At 40.0% G+C, this 20,706-nt stretch overlaps 2 protein-coding genes across 5 annotated transcripts in view; one reads left to right on the plus strand and one right to left on the minus strand.

The window, feature by feature from the left end:
- Positions 1-20,706, minus strand: part of LOC132593829 (centrosomal protein of 78 kDa-like) — a gene marked incomplete at its 5' end in the record, with an annotated part of 136,002 nt that overhangs the window by 43,721 nt on the left and 71,575 nt on the right.
- LOC115850530 (centrosomal protein of 78 kDa-like) lies at positions 256-13,221 on the plus strand. 4 transcript variants are annotated; one of them, XM_060288087.1, is made up of 7 exons: positions 256-733; positions 2,633-2,731; positions 3,842-4,013; positions 7,392-7,600; positions 11,877-12,048; positions 12,371-12,418; positions 12,951-13,221. In XM_060288087.1, the coding sequence occupies exons 5-7, from the start codon at positions 11,896-11,898 to the stop codon at positions 13,200-13,202; spliced, it is 453 nt and encodes a 150-aa protein (XP_060144070.1). In that variant the 5' UTR covers positions 256-733; positions 2,633-2,731; positions 3,842-4,013; positions 7,392-7,600; positions 11,877-11,895; the 3' UTR covers positions 13,203-13,221. The 4 variants fall into 4 exon arrangements, with proteins under 4 accessions (XP_060144070.1, XP_060144069.1, XP_069900187.1 ...); XM_060288086.1 differs by lacking the exon at positions 2,633-2,731; XM_070044086.1 differs by lacking the exons at positions 2,633-2,731; positions 12,371-12,418.

Below are 20,706 nucleotides of genomic sequence, written 5' to 3' on the forward strand. Positions count from 1 at the left end.
TTATCGGGAGTTTACTTTTAAAATGCGTTCATATAACCATGTCTCACTTTTGTTTGGATGAGTCAGCAAACGCTTTCTGGAAACGCCATATTCTCCACACCTCCTTCCTTTCGCGCTGCCCTAGTCACAAAGCTCCAGCCCCTACTCCTCAGGCCGCGTCACCATGGGAGACGGGGCTGCGAGCGGACGCACGGCGAACGTGCTGACGTCCTCGAGCCCCGCCCCACGGCCCCGCCCTCGTGGCTTAAACCCCAGCCCCGCGGCGTGCAGGGCGTTGATGCTGGCGCTAAAACCAGACCAACCGGGTGCTCCAGAGCGCGGCATGGAGGGGCTGGCCTAGCTGAGGCCCGTGACCCGATGTCTTCTGGCTGCGACGCCGGTCCTGCGTACACTGCGGGGCCGCAGCCGCGGGGCGGTGGGCGCCCGAGGGGCCGGGAGGCGAGCCGGGGCCCCCAGGAGGGTGTGAGCATCGTGTCCTCAGCCAGCGTCTCCGAGGCTGCGCTCGGGCCATAATCATTCGGTGAAGCTGCGCCGGGACAGTGCGGCCGACTTCTCGCGCTCTGAGAATTGTGCGCGCTGCAGGGCTCGGTGCCTCTGCCTGCCGTGCGCGCTTCCCTGCGGAACGCCCTGCTGGAGTTAAGGCCTCCGCGGGGTAGACTGGGTGCCGCTCCTGAGCACCCTCTGCCCCTGATCTGTATCTAGAGCTTCTTCTAGCCACGGCTTGGCGAGACAGGTTTGTATTTCCCGCTTCCGGGGGCTGTCGTGTGGGCGCTGCGAAGCGGGGTTTTAGATGGTACAAGGTGGAGGGTGGGCACTAGAACCGGTGCCCAGTGCCCGGGTATGCGTGCACGAGACAGGGCATGCGGCCTAGAACTCCTGCCAGCTCGGTGACCCCGGCCGAGTGCCTTAAGGCTTCAAGGTCTCAGTGTTCTCATCTGTAGCATGGGCTTAACAAGATCCAGTCTCTGTGGCGGTTACAAGGACTCACTCTGTTAATGCTTGTAGACTCTGCAATGTAGAACACTTAGCACAGTTTGGAGCATCGTTAATTGTTGCACAGATGTTACCTGGTCTGTGGAATGACTTTGCCTGGTACAGACCAAAGCGATTAGGAAATGGATATATCCCAGCTTCATTTCCTATCCATTAAAACAGGGCTCAGGAAAAAAAATTTTTATTTCAATAGTCGTATCATACAGTGCAAAGAGCACCGGTGTGAAGGCAGCTTAGGGTTTGAATTCCCGGGCTTATGCTCTCTGTGGCCTGGGCAAGTTTCTTTTGCACTACAATATCCACACTTGTAAAATGACATTAATAACCACTCTTTCTGTGGGTTCTTAGAATTAATTAAGCAGGTTATGTGTGTAAAGTATCCTGGCACTTGAATGAGTTGTCAGAACCAAGGGCTGCTGGAGACGATGCTTCTGCCCTAGGTAATCTTCCTTTCTACTGGGCAGCAAGTAAACACAAGCACAGTAGTCAGTGATCTGGAAGAAGTGAGTTTTGGTGCTACAGAGCATAGAATCTCTTTTTTCTTTAATTTAATTTATATTTTATATTGGAGTATAGTTGATTTACAATATTGTGTTAGTTTCAGGTGTACAGCAAAGTGATTCAGTTATACATATATCCATTCCTTTTCCCGTACAGTTTGTTACAGGATATGGAGTAGAGTTCCCTGTGCTATGCAGTAGGTCCTTGTTGATTACCTATTTTATATATAGTCGTGTGGATATGTTAATGCCAAACTCCTAATTAATCCCTCCCCCCCATCTTTCCCCTTTGCAGAGCACAGAATCTTGGAAGGGAAAGTTCAGGGTAGGCTCCTTGGAGGAGGTGCCATCCTTTCTAAGGATATGTAGAAGCTCCTGGGGTGGCAGGAGGGAGCAGTGTGTGTCAAAGTTTGAGAAATATAAGAAAATATGGCAAAACTAATGTACAGGACTGGAACTCAGGGTTTGGGAAAGCAATGAGAGTTGATACTGGAAAGCTAGTGGGACCCCACAGAAAGGGGCCTTGTTTGTCCTGTCAGAAGTTTGGATGTTTATCCTGAAGGCTGTGGGAAACACCAAAGAACAGTGAAATGGAATTCTGGTTTAGAGGCTCACTGGGACCTCCATGTGGAAGGCACTTGATTGGGTGCAGTGTGAATTGTAATCTAAGGGTCCCACTTAAGTTATAAATGGTGGGACTGGGTTTTGCAGATCTGAGAGAGAATGGGTGAGGCCTGGTGACCAGTTAAAAAAGGGAGGGCAGCAAGCGTGGGTGACAGTTTACAGCTGCATCTTTTTGTGAGATAAACAGAGCACAGTAGAAAGGGATTGGGGGTGGGGAGAGGATCTTACTTCATCTTCAGTGCTTTAGAGGTGCCTGGTAGAGAGATCTGGGCCCAAGGTACAGATCTGGGCTTTTTGGGAGGACAGGTGTTTGAAGGCATGGGAGAGACTTAGGTTATCCACAAGAAGATCCAAAGAATCATAGGTCTGAGAGTTTTTTAAGTGGGTATATTTGAGGATGTTTATAAGCTGAGAGAAAGCCAGCAGAGGAGGGGTATGAAGATCTAGGAGAGGAATTGATTGTTCATTTGTTTTCGGAAAGCTGAATGCTTGTCGTGTGCCTGGCCCTTTTCTAGGATTTGGGGTTCACACCATGTGTTATCTCTTCTGCAAGGACAGTTCAACTCATCGCCTGGTGAAGAGAAGTCAGATTATTCTTTGCATCCCATTCAGGTGTAAGAACTGTTCTGTACCTCTGAAGGGACTTTACTTAAGCAGAGTAATAAGTTAGAAATCAAAAGAAATTATAGCTGGAAGGGACCTTAAAGTCCACGGTACTTAATTTTGCCTAATATTTTACATTGAATGTAAGAAAAATTTATTGTAGAGCCCATTCTCTTCAGAGTTCCTTCACTGAACTTTCTTTATGTCTTGCATCCATGGGTCTATCTTGTAAATTTTGGCTTCCTCGTAAATTTGCTTCTTCATCCATATTACATTTTGCCCGGACTATGGCAGAAACTCCTGGGTGGTTTCTTGGCCCTTGGACTCAGTTCCTCTAAGTTCATCTGCCTACTCGGGTTAAGTGATCTTCTACCATAAAAAGATGTGCTTAAAATAATGCTGCTAATGGCTTGCCCACACAGAGTTAGTGCATACTAGCCTCCCAGCGTGTGCTCTGCACAGAGGCGTGTAGTCTGAACTGTGTTCGGCCAAGCCTCATGGGGCTCTTTGGCCCTGAGGAAGGGGAGCTTTTTGTGATCACTCCCTTTATCCAATCAGTCCTTCAGCAGTGGGGTGCCTTTTTCTAATCAGCGGAGGCACCCTACTCAGCCAGTGGTAGTCCCAGGCCTCATCACCTGTGGGATAGAAGCCATGCTCTCTGCCAGGCTTGCTTCGGCCAGCATCTCTATTTTCCTTTCTGTCTGTTCTCACACTTGGACCCCTGGGCTATAGTCATCCCCACCTGTAGTATTTACAGTGCCCAGCAGGACTCAGGCTTGAGTGTATTTTGACAGATGTTCCCTCTGCAGTTAATGCACCTAGTACTCCAACTCTGCATAGCCTCATCTTTCTAGATTGTACTTCAGGGTTATCATGAAGCTGTCACTTAGACATAAGTTTTTGCCTCCATAGGAACCTCTGTGCATAAAAGTTATGTTTATTTATCTCATGTGATTGAAATTTTGAGTTTATACATCTCCCTCCTTAATGAAGGCTTTAAGGGCAGGAGTCGTTTCTAATCCTTAGCACAGAGCAGATGCTTGTTTTTTTTATTTAGATGCTTTTTAATGATGATAAAATGTATGGTTTAAATCACTCATTTTACAATAATTTTGCTTTAGGTTGTGGCAGAAATAAAGTTTACAGAAGTTGTGTTCCTGCGATAAGAAATACAAATGTGACCTTGCAGTTGTGTAAAGCTCTTAATTGCTGTGTAAGTGCATCCGTGCGCTAAGGAACCTGGAGCTAAATGGGCTAGTTCTGAGAGAGAGAGACTTAACTATGTTAACAAAGGTAAGCCTTCATTGTGTCCTGCCAACCTTTGATAGTTGCTTTTGGGGCAAACTAAACCAATAAAAGTTTAAACTGTTCCTCCCCATTAAAGGGATTGAATAATTGCCTTCTTTGGTGCACCTGTGTCTTGTGAATTGTCCACTTGGAGATGGAGGTTTAGAAAGTGAGTTTCAGTCTTGTTTAAGTCTCTTCCCATCATACTGGTCTCGTGATTTCCTACACACCATGTCTGTCTACCTTTTCCTGTCTACCTTTTCTTGGTGGTGTTCATGCGTGGATTGTCTCCTATACCTGCTCAAACCTTGGTCCATTCTCATTTGTACCATGCAAGTTTGTCATACTGGATATTGTCAGAATTAATCTTACTTAAGTTTGTGTTAAGCCACAAACCATGTGTTTTCTATATTTTCTGTTTTTTGTATGTGTTTATGTTTTTATGGTTTCTCTTCAAGAAATATTATGGGAAGGGAAATAGCAAGATATAAAGAGCAAAAAAGTCATCATGATCTTTAAATTGTTAGAACATGTATCTGCAATAATAATTATAATGCACTGTGGTATGTGTTAAAATAGGAAATATATGTAACATCCCATAGGAGCAGCAAATTCAGTGGTGTTAGTGGGAGTGTGTCATGGAAGTAATCACAAAGCAGGTGACTGTTCCTTGGGGTCCTGAAACATTAGTGTGTGTTCTTTGTGTCCAGTAGTGGTCTGGAAGGTTCAGGAAGCCTGCCTTTCAATTTGAGGGAACAGAGGGTTTGAGGTTATCTCTCTTCTATTGCTCTAGTATACTGCATAGCAGCTAATAAAATACCGGGTTTATAGTTGACATTTAAGTCGCTGATTGATCATCAAGATTGGCATGTATCATTGGAACTGAAAATCGGAAGAGTCTTATGCTTTTTAGGTTTTTCTTCTTTTTCCTTTGTCTCAAAAGTATGTAGTACTTTACTGAGTGGTTGGCAATAACGTTTGCAGTATTCAGTGTATTCAGTTTTAGTACCTAAATAGAATTAAAGTGTTGCTGTAAACTGGAATAAGACTTTGTTACTGACAAGTTTTAGAACGCATCAGTTCATCAATTACCTCTTTGGGAAGATTGTAGTTAATGATTTTAAAAATGTGGCTGTAAACCTCCAATTGATTCAAGAAAAGCAAATAAGTCAAGATTGACAAATGTATAGGCTCTTCATCTTATTGTGTGTGGGTTTTTTATTTTTCCTTTTAGTTATTTGTCAAGGTATAAAGAACTCTATCACTCTTAAGACAGTAAACTTCACGGGGTATAATCTGACATGGCAGGGAGCAGATCACATGGTCAAGATCTTAAAGGTGATTTTATGTTTAAACTTTCATGAAAACATGTGTGATTGAAGCACATTAACATATTGATACAGATGGCAGTTAATTTTTGTCTTTTAATACATGTGAGTGCAGCTTTTGTTTTGTTGAAAGAATATGACCAAATGGTAATGTGAATTGCTGTTGCATAAAGTATAGTGTTGAATCCCCAGTCTTTGCACTTGAGTTTAACAACTCTGTGGTTTTCTATCTTCTTCCTGAGACACTTAATCTCAGGTCCATCCTCGTCACACAGAGTGGTAAATTAGAGAACGATTAATATCACCATTTACAGAAGTTAGACTGAAATCTCAACCATCCTGAACATAGGAGCGGAAGGGGCCTCTCAGCAGTTCAAAGAGTCATTACGAAACCAGTCGGTTGAATTCTGTTCACTTTTCTCTGTAGCAGAGCCTTCCCCGTCCTTCTTTTGAGCTTATTTATTTTTGTACACAATTCTATATGGATACTGTACATAATACTAAATAGTTGTATTAACTGGGTTTAACTGGTGATGTATTTACATCAAGATCTAACTTCGTTTTGTTGATATCTTTTTAGGGGCTTTGCATTCATCAAAGCTCGTGATGTATGTAATCAGTTGCTGGTGTGTAGCTATCATATTTATGATACATAGGACTTGAATTGGGAAAGGTGGATGGGCATTCTCCTTGCTTTTTAAACGGACAGAGCCTTACAAGAAGCATTTCCCTCTCTGAAATAAATCCATGGAAAATATGTTTGGTCGCTCTCCCAATGCAACTGTGTAGTTGTGTGGATTTGGCACACAACTGGCAGCCTTGTGGTTATGTCTGTAAACAAGGAAGCCTGTTCTCCAGTCTGCAAATCAGCTGTTACCCAGTGAAACGAACTTGACTGCCATTTCTGACCCCTCACATGGAGCTCTCATACTCAAGAACGTTCATATGTTTGCAAGAAACGTTGTTTGCAGGCTATGTGTACAAATTTCCTGATCTGAAAGCCAATATAAAGCAACATTTCCCACACTTCTGCTCTCTCACCAAGGCCACAAACATTCCCTCGCTTATGGCCTCATGGCAAGCTAATACTGTCAGTATCAGATTCTCCTTCCCAGTGGTTCTGGGAGACTGCATAGTTGCTCTGTGAAAGGCACCACTGCTGAGGTTGAGAGAAGAGCATCTTGGGTGTCAGTCCTGCCCTTGCATGCCCAGAGAGAGGGGTGTGCACCTTGTTCTCCTGTTCGGATTTTCCTATGCTGCAGGTTTGCTGCTTGTTGTCAAAATGATGTCCTAGTGACTTGTCTTCTGCATAGTTACATAACCCCAGCACACTTCTTTATGATCTGTAGACTTTTATGGGGTTGTGGCCAGGTCAGGTTTTAAATGTTTGGAAATGTCCAATTGAACAACATTGCAGTGGCAGTGAAGCTTGATAGAATTGTATTACTGTTACCCTAGTTTTGGCTTCAGGGTGATGAGAAGATGAAATTTTTGATGCGTCAGTTTTAGTTATGTATGTGTATGTGATTTACTTTTTAAAATTCTAACATCTATTATACACAGCTTAGATATGTTGACTTTCTGATTATTCTTCTGATTCTTTATCAGTCCCTTTACTGGTGTATTTTCCTCCAAAAAACTACATTTTCTTCCAGACTGTTTTTGTCTGATAGTGAAAAATAAATTTTTCATTTGCAGTCTAAAGTTGATCTGAGAAAAAATGGTTACCTTGGATCTTCACTTGGCTTTTGTGAAAGAAAATAAAATAATATGGACAATTCCCATTACTAATCCTAACCATGTACAACAGAGGTCTGTGCAGTAACATAGTGAAAATAAGTTCCTGTAATTTTACTTAATCATTGCTTGTTTTAGACTAAGGAGCAGTGAGAGACATTTATAAATAATGATGCCTCAGATCACTTTTGTTAAATGTCCTCTAATATTTGGATATTTGGTATCTGGCTTGTGTTGTCTTTTATACAATCTTGTTTTCTTTCTTTGCACTTTAGTTTAACAACTCTGTGGTTTCCTATCTTCTTCTTGTGACACTCAGGTCTATCAGAATTTCCTGTGACTGTGACAGTAGAGAGTCCTTCCTCCTCAGAAAATGAAGAGGTCAATGAGTCCTCAGAAAGTGTTCAGGAAGAGCCAGAGAAAATCAGTTTGAAACAAGAAGCATTGCCGGGACAAAGTTATCACTTGAAAGCTATAGAGAAGATTATTTTTCAAACGGAAGCCTGATTGCAATACGGCAAAGCTTGTGTGAGGGTTCTGTTTTCTCTTCCCATCTGCATTGTATCCCCTTGAATGGTTCCTTAAGCTTAGACCAGGGTGAATGGTGGACATTTGAACTCTAGGAAATAAAAATCAAAACATGTCATTAGTAATATATTTTCCTTTCCTTAGAACCGTAGTATATTAGATTTAGGGAGAACCTTAGTGATCATAAGATAAAGAAATTGAGTTCTGAATGAATGTAGTCAGCTGATTCAGTGCTCTTGTTTTACAGGTGAGAAAATTGACAGTTCTAGTTGAACTCTCTTTTTACAAGAGGAAAATATGGCCTCATTTTAAATAAAAGTAAAGTTGAAAAAAGTTTTCATGTTGATATTCTCCTTTCCTAAAATAAAAAAATATCAAGAAGCTACATTCTTTTACCAAATAAACCTGACCTCTAATGTCATTCCATACTTTTGTTTGTATGGACAGAAAAGAAAAATTGATTTTCATAAGAAATTTTTGCACCTAAAAAATAATATATTTATTTTATTTCAACTTTAATGAAGAGCTGAACATTTCTAGTAAATAAAGGAACACCATTTGTGGGGGACCTTGTCTTTGTGCTACAAAGTGCATGTTTAATTTTTAAAAATTATTTAATATGATTTTCTTTTCGTATGAAACATGAAACTTGACCGGTTTCAGAACTAATTATCCCATTATTGTAGGACTATGGCAATTAACTCTTTGATTTTCAAAAGTTAGATTTTTATTTTTTTAAGTAAAATTAATGATAATATAGAGAAATTTTAAGAAAAAACTTAGAAAATTATGAAATGTTAGAGTAGGAGAAATCTATAGTTCATGTAGAGTTACCCTCTTTCATTTTATAAATGAGCACCTACAATTTTTAGCACATAAGTGGGTTATTAGTAAATGGCAGAGTACGACAAGACCCTAGAGCATCTAACCGCCTTCCTTGTCATTTTAGATGTGCTGTATTCATTTCCTTCACGAGTAGACCAGGAGATTGTATTTCTAGTAGTAATGATAGACACTGGGGAAGACCAAGAAGTTTACACACTGGGACCACAGAATAGCAGATTCAGAATGCACTGAGAACCCTTTCAGCTCTTCTCTGTTTTGACAAGGCACTACAAGGATGGTATCAATGTGTTTAAGTATATAAGCCCACAACAATCAAGAGATTTCAACATAGTTTTGAAAGACGGAAGACAAGTGGAAGAGTGTGAAACTGAAGCAGTAGAACAGAGGAAAAGCATCCCTAGAGTATGCACAGGGACCACCTGCAACTGAGGAGGATTCTGACTCCACCTGCAGAAGTATTCCCATGCTCAGATGTGCATGTAGAAGAGAGGGTGGAGTTAGTTAAAAGTATGACTGAAATAGGGGAAATCATTGAAGGGTTGTGTGTGGAGGAGTGGACTCCCAGCCCCGCCCTCACACTCCTGAAATGAGATGCTTTCATTTTGAAAACAGTGAAACTGGCGAGAACTAGGGCAGCTAGTGTGAGTTTTTATAACCTAGAAAATTGTGTTTGGGGGGGATCCTATTACAGTTACTCCCCGCTTCTTCCTGCATAAGAAACCAATCAATTGTTGACTTCAGGGAGCTTTCTGCACTCATTCCTTAATAGAAAATAACTGTCATTTGCCTGATAGTTGAGTAAAGCCTACAACATGAGAGAGGGGGAAAAAGTGTGAAAACATATCCTGGTAGGACCGGGGACAATTTAGGGAACAAAATAATTTAAGAAAAAACCCTAATTAGTATCCTGAGAGAGGTTTAAAAAGAGCTAGCAACTATAAAATAAGACTAGGGTGTTAATTAAAAAGAGAATGGTCAGGGCTTCCCTGGTGGCGCAGTGGTTGAGAGTCCGCCTGCCGATGCAGGGGACACAGGTTCGTGCCCCCATCCGGGAAGATCCCACGTGCCGCGGAGTGGCTGGGCCCGTTAGCCATGGCCGCTGGGCCTGCGCGTCCGGAGCCTGTGCTCTGCAACGGGAGAGGCCACAACAGTGAGAGGCCCACGTACAGCAAAAAAAAAAAAGAGAATGGTCAGAAAGCAAGAGAGGTCTCTTGGAAAAGAAAATATGGTTGCTGAAATAACTTCAGTAGGAATTTTAAAAATTTCTCATTATATAAAAAAGAAAAACACAATGGAAAATGTGATAGCAATATGTTAGAGAGACTGCATCTGGGAGATACAACATGTTACTATTAGAAACTCCAGACCCAGAAAAAAATGGAGGGAAGCTGTCAAAGGGCAACAAAATCCCCCACAGCTGAAAGTAGACATCAGGCCTCAGATTGAAAATAGTTACTCAAGTTTTGAGCAAGATGAACAAGAATAGACTCATACCTAGGCACCCTTCATTACGAAACTTTAAAATGCTGAAAAAATAAATTAACATAGAATAAAATACTGACAGGATACATCCATTCCAGAGAGAAAAGTACTGGTCACCTAAAAAAGAAAGTTAAAATCTGACTTTATCATACTTGTCATCAGCACCATGGATCCTGGAAGGCATTAGAAAGATACCTCCAAAGTTTTTCAGGCACATAATTTTCACCCTAGTGGTTTGTATCCAGCCAAACTATCAGTCATAAGTGGAGGCTGAAGAAGATATTTTGTACACAAAGAAATTTGAAAAATTGACCTCCTGTGCTACACCTTAAGCTATTTATAGAAATAATCCAGCAAAATGAGGCAATAAACCAAGAAGGAAGGTAATAGGGGATTCAGTGCAGAGAGCAGCTAGTCTAGATTGGAGAGGCTTCTATTGATTGGGTGATTGAGAGCTTAGAAACACCTTGAGGCATATTGTACTTACTAGGTATTAGGCACTGTTGGAAGGGAGGAGGGAGAGGAAGAGGAGAAGGAACTTGAACTCCAGAGGAGAAAAGGCTGTACTGACATAAACCTGAAGCAAACTAAGCTATGGTTGATTTTTAACCTACCATTGGTGAGCAGGAGAATAATCCACTTAAACTTGACACTATAGAAGTTCCCCTTTTCAGCGACACATATGGGTAATGACCACCTATCTAATTTGTTGTCCAAACCAGAACTTGTCCAAACTCCTTACACTTCAATAGTGTAAGGAGGCGCTCTAATGCTGTAACATCAGGACAACAGGTATAAACTGGAACAGCCCAAGGCGGCTTGGGGTATGTGGTCACCCTGCACCCTCCACACCCTGCACCCTGGCACAGTATGGATCGAGGTGTAGTCTATACACAGAGGCACAGTACATCTGCAGTGGGCAATATTAATTTCATTGTAATAATGGCAATACTGTCTTGATTTGCAGCTTTTATTGTCAACTTGCATGTAATAACAAATAACTAACCTAAACTATACTTAGTATGTATTAGTATTAACTTGGTATGTACTGAAATGTATTGTGTACTAGTATGTATTTAGTATATATTAGGCTCTAAGTGTTTTTGCATATATTAGCTCATTTAATCCTCTCAATAGCCTTATGAGGTTGGTGCTAATATCATTCCCACTTTTGAGAAAAGGAAGCTAAGACAGGGAAGGAACTTGCCCAGGCTGTACCTAATTTAGGGTTGGATCGAGGCTTTGAGTTTAGGCTCTCCACCTGTTCTCTTAAACCTTACTCCCTACTGACTCTCAAGTAACGGTAGACTTAACTGCACACAGAACAGAATATAAATTTCAACTTTGACAACGTAAAAGCTAGGTTTGGAAGGTAGACAGGAGGTAGAAAAAAGGGAAGATGGTATGAATGTCCTCATTTTACAAAGCGTGACGTTGAGAGAGTTTATAGTTGATCAACAATGTAGGTTTTTAAGTATCACTACAAGTCAAAGAGATCATCAGCAGTGGAATAACTAATGATGACATAACTTTACTGAGCAGTGTGGACATAGGAAAGAGTGTAAAGGAACTAAACCCTTACTTAGTAAAATAGAAAGTGAACAGATAATGCCTCAAATTTAGTGAGAAAATAGTCATGTAAGAGTATTACTTGTAAATGGAGAAGAATTCAAAATAACAATAGTTGGACCTCCCTGGTGTCGCAGTGGTTAATAATCTGCCTGCCAAGGCAGGGGACACGGTTTCGAGCCCTGTTCCGGGATGTGTCCTAGAGGATGAATCTGGGAAGGGCTGAGAATTTAGGGGAGAGAGAGGCTTGTAGTCTGGAGTAGGATGTTGGCTTTTAAGATTTTAGAAGTATTTCATGATTGTAGGTCTGGGGAAATCTAAACTGCTCTTATGTGATTATAATAACCTTTGTCTTTTCTCCTTTCCTCCTCTGGTCCAGGCTTGGGCAGCTGGCCACAATGGCTGGTATAGATCAGTCAGATTTTCATTTACTAGGTCATCCCCAGATGAATTCTACTGTTAGTAGTCCACGTAAAGAAGAAAAGAAGGCACTTGAAGAAGAAAAATCAGAATCAAAACAGGGTGCCCCAGGACAAATGCAAAACATCCAAGTAAGTGGACAGAACAGCACTTAATGATTCTAAGAGTGATTAGCAAAAAGGAAATGACCAAGTCAGGGAGAAAACAATAATGATCAGTCTCTAATAGTTCATATGCTCAGGAGCTAGAAGACTCTGGAATCCTTTCCAAATCTGAGATTAGTAAATGTGTGCCCATTTCATGACACTGTATTGTTGTAAATAAGGAGACTGGAAGTTCTTTAGAAAATTTATGAGTTAAAACGAACTATCCTTAATGAAGAAAGAAAACATTAGAGAAAATATTCCAGATTTTAAATTGTATAAATGTCTATTCTATTCATATTTTATCTAGGTTTCTATTTGTATGCAGTCAGCTTACAATGAAGGAACACTAATGAAGGTACACATACTGATATAATTTTTAAAATAAGTAATCCAGACATAGCTAATAGGTAACATATTATAGTGAATCACCTGGTTATGGGAATGGGAGGGGAAAACCTGTCAGCTTTTCCTCTAGCCTTACTTGGAGCCCCCATCAACCAATCTCAGACTGGTCTTGGGAACTGACACCTTGAGAACACAGTCTGGTCACAAACTATATACTGTTTGCATGTGCCTGGAGGATAGAAAAGAAATTAATTATCTTACAGAATAGGGTTTTATTTTTAGTGAGGGAAAGGAAATGGGTAATAACTACCCCAGTCACCAAAGTCTGAAAATGTAGTGGACATAGACTTGGATATAGCTAGGTTAAGCTGAGAATCACTTGGCAAGATATAATTAGAAAAAAACTGGCTCTGAAATCTTCTGAATATTGACTGTGTTAATAATAAGATTACAGAGTAACATTGAAGTTTTGAACTCTACTTTTTAATGGTTGGCTTTGTTCATCACTGAATTTTTGTCTTGTCTTTTGTTTTTCCCTCCAGTTTCAGAAAATTACAGGTGATGCTAGGATTCCTTTGCCTCTTGACTCCTTCCGTGTCCCAGTGTCTACTCAGGAGGCCTTAGAAACTTCCAAAGACAACCTGGGGGTCCCAGTCACAGAGCAGCAACAGGAGTCTTTGAAGATTTCATTGTTAGAACATGTTCTCCTTCAGCAGACGTCATTTCTGGAACTGGAAGTCAAAGAAAAGAAGAGGAATTATCTAGAAATAGCAGGTCTTCTTCAGAGAAAATGAGCAAAGCAGGTGAATATACCAAAAAATACTCTGCTAAGAAACAACCTGGGAAGGACCTGCATTCCTGCTCTGATTCACCTGTAAAGCAGAAAAGCAAAGGAATTGGGCAAAATAATTCTTTGGTTAATAAACCAATTAAAAGTGAGTCTTCGAAAAAACACATTTCTGTTAAGAAAGAGAGTAGAATAGTGACTGTTTCATCAAAGACAACTAAAAGTAAACTCAATCTACTAGAACATTCTGAAAGTGACTCTTGGATCTGATTGTGTATTTCAAGAAAGCATCCATACTCTATCATGCCTAACATAGGTCTAAATCTTTTAAAATTATGTTTTTGCCTTCAAGTTTTAATAAATTACTTATGTTTTTATTATAGCATATGGTGTTTTCAGTTACTTGACTGGAAGCCATTAGAGAAAGATTTATCTATACTTTTTTATTATAATGAAAGTTTTGGTGTACTTTTCCTCGTGACACTTTGCACCATTCATTCAGCTAGTATTTACTGAGGGCTTCATATGTACAGTACTTTTCTGGGTGCTATTGCTTTCAGCAGTGAACAAAATAAAGCCTTTACTCTCCTGGAACTAGCACTTTGTGGTGGGAGAAAACATAAACAACAAAGCAGGGTAAGGGTAAAAAGAGATGGGAATAATAAATGGAATAGTTTTACCATTTGGTTAAATGTCAAACTATTATAAATCACATGGCCAGAAGACATTGATGTATTTCAATTCACAATAACCAAAGAGCCTCAAACATTTACCAAGGCCCTTAACCGTGTTTATGGATTACAGCAACGCTCTGAGGTAGGGAACTGTTACCATTCCCATTTATAGATGAGGAGTATGAGGAGACATTATGTGAGTTGCCCAGAATTACACAGCTATAAGTAAGTGGGAAGCTGCGATTTGACCCGAACCCATGCTCTTTTTTTTTTAAATGTATGGACTTTATTATGTTTCATCTGTTTCTGATTTATGTGAATTTTTTCTTTAAAGATTTTTTCTGATGTCGACCATTTTTAAAGTGTTTATTGCATTTGTTACAGTATTGCTTCTGTTTTATATTTTGGTTTTTTGGCCACAAGGCATGTGGGATATTAGCTCCCTGACCAGGGATCGAACCCTCACCCCCTCCATTGGAAGGTAAAGTCTTAACCACTGGGCCACGAGGGAAGTTCCCCTTATGTGACTATTTTTCTGGCAATTTTTTTAAATTTTATTTTTTATTGATGTACAGTTGAATTACAGTGTTGTGTTAATTACTGCTGTACAGGAAAGTGACTCAGTTACACGTTTATTTACATCCTTTTTCATATTCTTTTCTGTTACGGTTTATCACAGGATATAGAATATAGTTCCCTGTGCTCTACAGTAGGACCTTTTTGTTTTTATAAAAATAAATCCACTTTATAAAAAATAAATGTATTAATTAATTAATTAATTTATTTATGGCTGTGTTGGGCCTTCGTTGCTGCACACGGGCTTTCTCTAGTTGAGGTGCACGGGCTTCTCATTGTGGTGCTTCTCTTGTTGCAGAGCACGGGCTCTAGGTGCCTGGACTTCAGTAGTTGTGGCATCGGGCTTAGTTGCTCTCTGGCATGTGGGATCTTCCTAGACCAGAGCTTGAACCTGTGTCCCCTGCATTGGCACGCATATTCTTAACCACTGCGCCACCAGGGAAGTCCCATGTAGGACCTTTTTGTTTATCCATCCTGTATATACACCACTTTGCATCTGCTAATCCCAAACTCCCAATCCAACCCTCTCCCACCCCCTCCCCCTTGGCAACCACCAGTCTATTCTCTATGTCCTTGGTTATGTTTCTGTTCACAGATAGGCAGAACCCAGGCTCTTAATTACTTTGTTATCCTGTATCCTTGTTAAGAGAAGAAGGGTTTAAGGAAGGCACCGAGAGAGAAGGCAGTGAGCACTGGAAGTGCATAACAGTGGGGCTGTCAGAAAGCACACCTGTCTCCTTCCCCCATCGTGAGCCGAATTTTTAAACGGCAGAGTATGTAACAGTATGTGATGACACATCTCTGGATTAAATTATGTCTCCCTGGTAAAACATGTACAGATAAGTCTTTAGTTCAATCAGAGTGAAAGGTGAGATCAGAGAAAAGCTGGAGTGTCAGATTTCTTTTAGAAGGTCCTGCCTGATTGTTACTAAGAGGGCTGCCACAGTACTAGTTAGTTCATTAGTCATGGATTGAGTGTTTGGGGAGTAAAACAATGAGCAAGATGTAGCGGCCCTTTAGCAGTGGGGTGAGAGGGGAAGACGCACAGCAGATGTCTCATCCTGCACGTGACATGCTGTGACGGGCATATTCAGGGCGTTTGGTCAGTGTTTGTGGAAGAAGAGGGGGAGCTGTGAGGCAAAGAAAAATCATCGAAAGAGGCAGACCCTAAGCTAAGTCTTAAAGGACTCGTGGAAAACTGGTGAGTCAGCCGGTGAAGGGCAAGGACACTCAAGGCAGAGAGGACAGCAGAAGTCCAGAGCCATGAGTGTGCGAGGGGTGTGTTACGGAGCCACAGTCACAGGCTCTGGAGGATCAGTGCAGTGTCCCCAGGCAGTGGCAAGTGCCCCTAACGGAGGCAGCGAGGAGGAGGAGAGCGGGTCTTAATTAACCACCCATGTGCGTGGAGCTGGTTTCCTCAGAAAACAGCTAAGAATGGAAAGGACAAGTTCAGGTGGCATTTTAGGCCACTGACGTCAGTATGGATGAGGAATTTGAAGAAGCCTGGAGACAATTATGCCCCACTCTTCTGAGGAGCAGTGTTTTTTATTTTCAAGTGGGACTTTCACGCTGCCACCTCCTCTCCTGTCCCTACTGAAAGGTTTATAGGCCGGCAGAAGGGAGAACCTGGCTTAAGTAAAGTTAATCAGGTTTCTTTACTGTACAGCTCCTCGGGGCTGCTGTAGGCTAGTGTTCATTCTGGATTGTCACAGCAGGAGTATGGTACACAGCCATCCTCAAAGCTATTTGACTCTAGAGTCCTTTTTTAACAAAAGTGTCTAACAACTGGTTCCACCAAACAGCAATTTGGTAACCTCTAGACCAGGTAATAGCAAGAAGAAAGGGGTCTGAAATAAGGTACAGATGAAGGGAGGAAATAAGTTCTAATTGTATTTAGGAAATTACAAGCAAAACTTGATCTTGGGAAATGAGGAAGAAGTAGGAGGTGGAGGCTGAACCCCCATCTGTGTGACTAAGGTTGGGTAGTGGTATCATTGAGTTTGGAAATAGGGGATAAAGAACTGAATTGGGGAAAAGACTTTAGTTCTGGACATGTAGAATTTTAAAGCACCTGTAGAATTCAGGAGACAAACTGGTAGATAACTGGACATGCACGTGAAGACATGGAAAGATAAAAATTTGAATGTCATCAGCACATATCAGCAGTCATTAAAATCATGAAAATGGATGAGATTTCAGAGAATTGTGAGTACTGACAACGTTTAAGTAATAAGCAGAGAAAGAATTCTGGGAAGGAGAGAGGTGATAGAGTTTCAAGAAGGAGGAAATAGATGACAGTGTCATCCTTCAGAGAATGTGAGTGTCCATTGGATTTGGGCAGTTAGGTCCCCAGTGACCTTAGAGCAGTTCAGTGAAGTGGTGGACAAAAAGCCAGATGGCAATAAATTGAGGGTGTAGGGCTGCCAGTGGGGGCCAGGCGGGGCTAGTGAAGACAGTGGGAATAGGCTACTCTCAAGGAGTTTGGATGAAAAGAGAAAATAATTAGCAAAAAAGAATTTTTTAGAATGAGAAGGACTTATATTTTATATGTTGAAATGAAGGAACCGATAAAGGAGATCCTGAAGATGTAGATAATAATTTAGAGAATTGGGGAAACATGGACATATGAATAAGAAAAAAACCTTGCACAGTATATAAATATCACTTGTATCCTTTGAGTTGGATGGATACTGGTAAGTTTGGGAGGAAATAAAGGTAAGAATAGATAGAAGTTAAATGAGTTTATACTGATAGCCTCAGTTTTCTTTGACATAGATTTTTCAGAGACACATATATACACTTACATAATTACAGTTTTAAAATTCTTTCATAGTTACATGTTTTATTAATCATGTCTGAGAAAAGTCATTGATTTTCATTTTGTACAGCATTATCTTGTAAGGACAAGATACAGTGACAACTTCCAAGCTTTTTGCATATCAAAGCTGAAACGGAAAGTATCTCCATAATGGAATTTTCACTTATTTGTAATAAGTTTATCCTTAGGAGGATACTTTCATAGTGTTTGATCACGGATGAGTTTGGGCATTGCTATCACTCAATAATGTTAAGCATCTGTCAGGTTCTCTCCTCTACTATATATTAATTTTTTCTCTGTGAATATTTATTGACGGCCTGTGGGAATAAGATACACCTAGGTCCTCTTTCCTTGGTATATTCACAAAAGCCTCTGAAACTAAATTTCCAAGTCAGGCCATACTAAGGCCTGGCATAATAAGTTTTCATCGTTAACAGTTTTTTTGTGTTTGTGGGTTTTTTTTTTTGTTTTTATTGTTTTGAGGCAAGGATAAGACACTGTCTTAACACAGTAGTTGTCCATTCCTTAATAAGTCAAAGAAGACATTGATGAAGCATGGTATTTTGAATATCCTTTCCACAGAATAGGTAATGGGCCATCCTGAAACTCTGGTGAGATGCTTATCATTTTCGGATTTTGGAGTGGCTGAGAAAACCCTATTACATCTTGAATTATCACTAGAAACATGAATTCAGCCAAATAAAAACAGTGCCTCTGCCTACTGAGGTTGTCAATTTCCATCTCAACAAAAGTGAACATTTCTCCTTTAGTTTAAAGTCAAGAAAATCCCCTCTGTCCAGGATGCAATAATGGGGTGTACAAAAGAGGAAAACTGAAGCTATTCCCTCTTTACACCTGAACAGTGAATTCATTCTGATATCAAATATTTGTTATGATTCTGTTATGACCAGGTGCTTTATTGTTTAGAGATCAAGTTACTGTTCATTCTTGGTAAGTAAGAAAAATCCATGTTTTAGGACTCTGAATAGTAACTTTATATATTTTATATATATATTAAAAATAAATATATATATTATATGCAATATATATTCCACCTATTCAACAAAATTGTAATTTTCATCATCTCTTACGATTGATGAACTGTATTCACTCTTTGGAAAGAGCTTATAGGGAATTAAAGTCTCCATATACTTTTTATATAAGACCATGGAAACCAAATTCTCAACTGGGAGCAAACTTAGGTTTTGCTATGAAGGTTTATGCTTGCCTGGCCTTAGAGTGGTAGGCCAGGAACTCAAGGTGGAGTTTTTTTCCTCTAAGTTACTTTCATTGATGCCACCGTGAAAAAATGTGGAGGGAGTATTTTTTGAAAGAGCTTTATCTCAGTAACCCTTTAAAAATGCTTCAGGGTATGGGGAACTTAACTGTCAAAATGTTCAAGCAACTCTTGTTGATTTAAGTGTAATTGATCAGGAGCAACACAGGAAGGAGCTGGGTACAAAAGACAAAAGACCCGAGGCTATTTCATGTATTGTTTTTGGCTTATTGTACAAAACAGAGAAAGTCTCATACACTCACGCAGCCAAGGTCCCCTACTGTTCTCTCCTTTCAGTAAAAATAAAAGAGCTAGTTTCTCAATAGTAGCATTCTATCCTTAAGTGGGTACACAGTGATATTCTAATGGTCTGTGGAGCAGAGAATAATTCTGTCGCAGCTCTGACCTCCAGTCACCGGGTTCTCTGTAACTTAGTCTTTCATGGCCAAGGACTATAATCATTATTTCGATTTATATTGAGCATCTCAAAATTGAAAGCATTCCATGGACAACAAAATAGGAAGTGATTTCATGAAGTGTTTTAGTATGGATAAAATAATAAACTATAAAAATACAAATCATCAGTAAAGCTTTTTCTTTCTGGAGAACTATATTCAGAAATTAATGTAAGCAACTAAGGTGCGCGTGTGTGTGTTTTCACCCATGATATGTGTGTGTGTGTGTGTGTGTGTGTGTGCATTCCACTGCTACAGGAGACATGAAAAATAATATCAGATTTGCTACTATATGAAGTACTGCTTTCTCCCAAGAACTGTGTGCTCGCATGGTTCGTTCAGGAAGGTGAGTGCCCTACCACCATATCGCAGTCATATCTCATTACCTTCGGCAGGAATAATTTACACTTTAACCTTACATGCTGGTGTATTAAATTAGTATTACTCATCAGAACTTGCTTATTAATAAAACAAGCTGAATTAGCCACTGGAGAATCATATTTGGAAATTCAATGACAATTTTACATTTTTAATAAAGGCTCAGAAATATTATTGCAGAGCAGGTAGTACAGAAAACTGTGGTCAAATTTGACATTCATTAATAATTGAAGTGTGGAACGTGACAGGTGAAAATTGATTTCTTTCCTCTAATATTTGGAAGAGTTCTAAAAGGTAAATAAAATGAGATAACAAGACATATCAAGTCTCACTGATTTCATTGATCACCTCCTCCCTACATATCACTCCTTCGCCTACCATGTTTTGAATAATTCAATGCCCATAGTCTTTCCAGTTCAGTGCATTATAAAACACACTCAAGCTGGGTTTCAATCATATTAGACTGAAAGCTGAACTTTATATGAAGGATTATTTAAAACCAAATGCGTCTTGAGCCCAACAGCCTTTGGAACCAAACAATCCTGGGAGTTCAGTAAGGAAATGTCAACACTGTGGAGAACATTTAGATTCAGAAAATTCAGTAGTCCTATTTGATGTATGTTAACCGTATCAATATTAACAACCTTCTGCTTGATTTCAGCACTGATTTGAGAGCTGAGTTACTACTGGTCTTGTATTTTAACTAGTTGTGAAAGCACTGAGAGAGTTGTTATTGGGTTGAACTTGACCTGCCTCTGGGAATGCTCTCTGTTCTATCCATCTTGAAAAGCTTTATGCAAGTGCATTTCTCTGCCTTCCTTCTTCTCATCTGCACCCCTTGGGAAAACGACAGATGCTCAAATATAGATGTGAACACTGCAGATGCTCTGTTTGGCAATGGTGTCTTTCAGCTTCCCAATAAAAAATTATATTGCTGACAACCCATTTGACTGAAAAGTGACTCACTTTACTGACAGATATCTGGCTTGAGATGCCGAAAGAAATAGGTCATTTCAAATTTCCTTTTTAATTTTAAGTCATAGCTTTGTGTTGCAACACTACTTGTTCAAAAGTTAGATCATGAAGGTACCTTCCTATGTCCTCCAAATAATCAAAATGTTCTTCAATGGGCTATATAAAAAGCAAGCAGAAAATTCCTAATTATCAATATTTCTCTTGAGTCATATAGTTCTTGTAATTTCAAGGAAGAGAAACTCAAATGTAAAGTGTTACAATAGCCAAGCATACCAGCACTGTTATCTAACCATTCAGCAATTTTCTCTGCCAAGTCACTCTGAACCTTAGACTACTGAGAATGTGTTTTTAATTAATTT

Source organism: Globicephala melas, chromosome 18 (genome assembly GCF_963455315.2).
Source record: "Globicephala melas chromosome 18, mGloMel1.2, whole genome shotgun sequence".
Taxonomy (NCBI): domain Eukaryota; kingdom Metazoa; phylum Chordata; class Mammalia; order Artiodactyla; family Delphinidae; genus Globicephala; species Globicephala melas.